Source organism: Mizuhopecten yessoensis, unplaced genomic scaffold (genome assembly GCF_002113885.1).
Source record: "Mizuhopecten yessoensis strain PY_sf001 unplaced genomic scaffold, ASM211388v2 scaffold11125, whole genome shotgun sequence".
NCBI lineage: Eukaryota > Metazoa > Mollusca > Bivalvia > Pectinida > Pectinidae > Mizuhopecten > Mizuhopecten yessoensis.
The window spans coordinates 983,855-989,867 of NW_018408892.1; the positions used below are offsets into that span (position 1 = coordinate 983,855).

At 36.5% G+C, this 6,013-nt stretch overlaps 1 protein-coding gene across 4 annotated transcripts in view; it reads left to right on the forward strand.

Moving 5' to 3' along the window:
* LOC110466222 (DENN domain-containing protein 3-like) overlaps positions 1-5,636 on the forward strand; it is a 39,411-nt gene extending 33,775 nt beyond the window's left edge. For all 4 annotated transcript variants that reach the window (XM_021522604.1, XM_021522607.1, XM_021522608.1 and 1 more), the window contains exon 26: positions 1,720-5,636. In XM_021522604.1, coding sequence (XP_021378279.1) covers positions 1,720-1,935 — 216 coding nt within the window. In that variant the 3' untranslated portion in view covers positions 1,936-5,636. The remainder of the gene's footprint in view (positions 1-1,719) is intronic.
* Positions 5,637-6,013: the final 377 nt, after the last annotated feature.

Consider the following 6,013-nt stretch of genomic DNA (forward strand, 5'->3'; position numbering starts at 1 on the left):
TTTGGGCCTATGGCAGTAAACTGTCATCATGTAATAACATGTAACATGGATTATTAATGGTGCCAGTCTGCTGCTATACACCCCAAATCGGTCAATCCAACTCCAGAACCTAGGGTTAGCTGGACTGTATACATCAACTCTATATGGCCCAGGGTAAGACATTAAGTTGAACTCCAGGCCTAAGTGATGTAACTCCCAACTCTAGCCGACTTCCGGACCTTTAAGCGACCAGGCTATGGTTTTCCATGAGCTTCGGGTCAGTCACAGTCCAAGTCCATGTTCGAACCGGGTTGTTGGCCACAGCTTTTCAGCACTCTGCTCTTCCAGCACTACGGGGTCAATAGCTTATCGGCTATTCTCCAGCAGGTCCAAGGGAGGTACTGCTACAGGTGATAGGCACCCCTTATCTGCAGACTTGTTAATAAATTCTGAGAATTTATCCTACATTGTTTGTTATTTGTCGTGTAAATAATATTTTAGTATCAGTGTCCGTTTGTGATTTACACTTCAAAAAGTGTTGCAAATACATTCCCATTGTATACAATGATACAGGTGTAGTGAAAGTTTGATGTTTTAAAAATGGTATAAATTAGAACTGGCCTTTAGGTCCACTTTTTAGCTCACCTGGCCCAAAGGGCCAAGTGAGCTTATGCCGTGGTGCGGCGTCCGGCATCAATATTTTACTTAATCCAATTTCTTCTGAATAACCAGGAGGCCCAGGCTGATGATATTTGGCCAGTAGCATGCTGGGATGAAGGGCTATCAAGTCTGTTCAAATGAATGACCTTGACCGACTTTCAAGGTCACAGGGTCAAATGTCTTAAAGTCTTCAAACAACTTCTTAATAACCAAAAGACCCAGGGTACTGATATTGGGCCTGTAGCATGCTGGGATGAAGGGCTACCAAGTTTGTTCAAATAACTGACCTTGACCCACTTTCAAAGTCACATGGGTCAAATATGTTAAAAATCTTTAAACGACTTCTTAATAACCAAAAGGCCCAGGGTACTGATATTGGGCCTGTAGCAAGCTGGGATGAAGGGCTACCAAGCTTGTTCAAATAACTGACCTTGACCCACTTTGAAAGTCACATGGGTCAAATATGTTAAAAATCTTTAAACGACTTCTTAATCACCAAAAGGCCCAGGGTACTGATAGTGGGCCTGTAGAATGCTGGGATGAAGGGCTACCAAGTTTGTTCAAATTAATGACCTTGACCCACTTTCAAGGTCACATGGGGTCAAATGTTCTAAAATCCTCAAACCACTTCTCAATAACCAAAAGGCCCAGGGTACTGATATTGGGCCTGTAGCATGCTGGGATAAAGGGCTACCAAGTTTGTTCAAATAAATGACCTTGACCCACTTTCAAGGTCAAATGGGGTCAAATGTTGTAAAATGTTCAAACCACTTCTCAATAACCAAAAGGCCCAGGGTACTGATATTAGGCTTGTAGAATGCTGGGATGAAGGACTAACAAGTTTGTTAAAATGAATGACTTTTACCCACTTTCAACCTAATGTCCTTGTTCGACATTCAAGGTCCCAGGCGTCATATGTTTAAATCTTTTAATTGGTTCTTATGAATCAAATACTGATATTCTGCCTGTAGCTGTATTTTAGTCCACTTTTAAGATTACAAGTGTGAGATTAATACCAGGTGAGTGATGCAATCCCATTGGGCCTCTTGTTATTTTGTTGTGGTACATTGCATGTTTCAGATGTGGGTGGGGACCAAGTCAGGGATCATATATGTGGTGGACATCGAGACACGCAAGACTAACAAACACCTCAAGGCCCACTGTGATGCCGTGCGAGCTCTCTGTTGTGCAGAGGAGAGATATATCATCAGTGGTGCAGGGAGCTCTGATGGTAAGATCGCCATCTGGAGTCCAACAGATACCAGATCAGAATCGGGACGCTTTCTACTGGAATAGTTGGGATATCAGGTCAAAGTTCAGGACGCTTCTTTCTTGAATATTGTCAAGTGCTACCCTTTTCTGACACATGATCTCATATATGCAGCATTATCATGGTCTTTTGGGAATTTGTGTCATATAGGTATTACTTTGGAGGCGGCGGCGGTTGTGTCATCTGAAACAAGGTTTCTGTGGGATAACTTGAGTTTCCTTGGGTTGATTGAACTCAAACTTGGTACACATATTGCATAACAATATAGCTCGGATAATTTTGCATTTCAGAAGTTTACGTACATTTTTTGTGGAGTTATGCTCCTTTTATTGCCAAATAAGGGCATTGTGTAGTAAATAAAAGAACCATTAAAATTTTTAACCAATTCCTTTCAAGTTTTGTCGAATTCCAACTTTCCACGTTTTGGCATATCTGTTTCCGCGATAACTCAAGCCAAAACACTTTTCTTGCTAAAAGAGCTGAACAGGCGACGCATCCACTCCCAAGGAATTCTTGTTTTAGCAAAATTGTCTGCAAGGTAAATTTAAATGAAGTGAGAGATGTGTGATAATTTTGAAGTGTATTAAAACCAGTTTTCTGTGTGATAGTTGGTGTTTGTTATCTAAACTTGTTTGTTTTATGAAGTTTGGGTGTGATCAGTACCAATTTTTTGTATGCTTGTTAGAGTATTTTAAAAAAGAATGTGTGGTGTATAATTACCTAGGCGTGATATATAAAAATGTATTTTTCGATACACTTCTATATATTTTCATAATTTTTCCATTAAAAACCAAGAGACCTTTTAATCCATTCCATTATTGTCATTAATTGTTTAATTACCATTAATTGAGAATAAGTGAATAGATGATATTTGCTGTCAGAAAATTAATGGTCATTATATTTTTTAAATTTTCAAGCCAAAGTTTAAGTTTTTAATGGATATCACTTTAGGTCTTTCATAATTTTAATGGAAATGGTAACCTTTTATGCTTAATTGGGCATTAAAGGTTGAAGGTTAATGTTGCATTTATAACTTTATTTGCCATGAATATATATATTGCCTTATTTTAATGGGATATCAATTGAGAAGAATTGTCAAATTAATGGCATGAATTTATTCTGTAATCTACATTAATGAAAATTTCAGATATACACTTGTAAGTCATTGTGCCGTTATAATAGAGGCAACCAATGCAACCTTAGAGACCACCTATAATAAATTTATCATGTATAAATTGAACTTCTACAATTCCTCAATTTTATCAATGAAATTAACCTGTTTATGGAGGCTATTATGTTTTTTTCTGTTGTTAGTCATTATCAACAGGTTTTTATGTATTTTATCATCATGAACTATGCAAAAATGGGCCAAAATTTATACATCTGTTGGTGTGTAATTGTTTTATTTTAAATAATTGATACCTATTAAATATTAGAGTATTAGATAAAGCTTTTAATAAAGGTAATGAAATCAAATATGATTGTTACTTTTTTTAATTACTTTTACATAATTTTTGTAAATTTCTACATTTATATGTATATATTGCAATAATCAGACTTTTATACAAAGATATTTTTTTTTTAAATCAGATCATTTTTGCGTACATCGTATGCTTTGGAGAAGGGCTGTTAATTTGTTGAAATGAATGAATTTTATACCTGCTTTGAAGATTGCGGTGGTCATGTGTTAAAAATTTCAAAACCGATTCTTTAGAACCATGAGTCCTGTAGAGTTATGATAGTTTAGTATGTATGCAAGGAATTAAGAGTTTATTCAAATGAATGGTCCGATTAATCTTCTTAACTTATGACATGCAGACCTGATTATAACAGAAAAAAACTAGAATATAATACAGGTGAGCTATAACTCTCCACTTTTGTCTGCCTCAGGCAACGGAACCATTTTACACTTAAAGGTAAAGGGTACCACTACATCTGTTAGAATCGCACAGAAGAGTTCCACTCAGAATTGTTTTACTTTGAGTAATCTCCCTTCTGTATGGAAGATAAAGCAACTAAAAGGAGCTTTTCTGGTTTAGAGTTACTTCCCATATCAAGTTTTTTCATATGCTTTGTGGCCCATAAATGGGTCACTCATTTTGATGTATTGCCTGTAAACTTAAGCTAATTGTTAGTGAGGAATTCATTGGTTAAATATAATGGAGTCTTTACCTGTAGAAATGTAAACTTGTCCGCAGCCATCTTGTTAAGAATGAAGAGTATAATGTAACTAGCTACCTATACCATATGTGTAGGAGATGTTATATAGGACTTATTGATGGGAGTCCATATGTGTAAGGAAATCTGAACCAAGGCAAGAATGGGCCTTTTACTTGGTCTTTCATGTTTTCTTAAGTAACGACATGTGTCCGTTTGTGATTTATCAATGTGTGATACACACTTTAAAAAGTATCGCAATGTTCAAACATTCCAATTTCAAATTAAATGCAGTTCTGTAAAATTCATGACGACATGTGATTTTTATCAAATATTATTTTGAAAAGGACTTAAAAAGAAGTATTCCACAATAGCGACAATGGGAATACTGTTGTATATAGTTTAACTTGTTGGTACCCTTTTCCTTAACCCTTTCACCCCTACGTTACTTTAGTAGACTCTACCGTGCGTTGATCTGGATGAGTCCATTATGGTCTACAGTGGTGTAAGGGTTAAACTGTAATTCTTCTGAACCAATTTCACCAAAACTTAATTATTGTCTTGTTTGTCTTTTAAATGCCATCTTGAATGCCACTACATCAAATTTTAGCTTGAAATTATAATATTTTGTTCTATAAATATTGATGTTAATGTTTTGTTTATATATTTATTGTTAAATTATCCAGACTTTGTTATATCCTTTGTTGCTAAGAAGTATATATGTGTTACTAGAAATATCTTACTAGAATGTGTTATTGCGTTACTTGTATACTATAATTTTTGTTACTATTATATCTAGAAGCACTATAAGTGTATATATCCTGTGTTACTGGGTTTCTTTGTGTTACTTGAACAATCTTGTGTTACTTATATATTTTTATCTGATGTTACCAGTATATATTTTGTTGAATTCATTCTGTGCTTGCAATGTATTTACTATTAAACTGTAAGGAATTTTCAAAAGGATCTTGGATAAAAGTTGGATATCTTTAGTTTAGCAGTCGACCAAGAGATCTACAACATATGACAGCATTTTTGTATATAGCAAGTTTTTTTATCAAAGTGGAAAGTGAACGCTTTGCTGTGGATTTTGTTTGGTTTGTTTGTGTTTTACGTCATATTAACAGATATGGTCATTTAAGGTTGTGCCAGGTTTTTTTGGTGGTGGAAGAAAGCCAGAGTTCCTGGAGAATACCCACCGACCTAGCTGGCGACTGCCCGCAGGGTTGGTCTCAAACCTGTGACCCAGTTATGGAGGGCAGAATTTCAGAGTTGCCTTAACCATTTGGCCACCGTGCACGTGTCTAATCAATAGGTAAAGATGACCATGACAATTAATGCCTTGCTGGGTAGCCAGCTCGACGTTGTCATGGTCATCTTTACCTATTGATAACTCTACTGCTACAGCCAGGACTTGTGTATTCTTTGTGGAATCCGTCTGATGGGTAAAACAGAGCTTCACTGACCTCTTCGCACAGAAGTTGGATCACCCACTCCCCATCCTCGATATCCAGGGGTTACATATATGCTCACTTTCGCTCTCTACACCCCTGGAATATATATATGTCATGGCAAAATTGAAGGCACCAAGATAGCTGTTTGATTGGTCTCGGGTAAAAACCAATCGCTAGGCTGATACATCTCATTTGAAGATTACAAAGGAGAGACGCCCAACTTCAAAGCCTGTCAATTTTTACTGTTACATGGCTGCGAGATTCTTTTGATGTACATCAAAGGATCAAACTAGTCTTCTCGTCTCGTCCACAAGGTGGCGCACAATGAGCCTTCAATTTTGCCATGCCATATTCCAGGGGTGCAGAGAGCGAAAGTGAGCGTAACTCCTGGATATCGAGGATGCCCACTCCCCTTAATTGAAACTAAGAAAAGTTTACAAGATAGTTTATGAGCTTGTTTTATTATAGGATTTACAACAAGATGGTGTATATT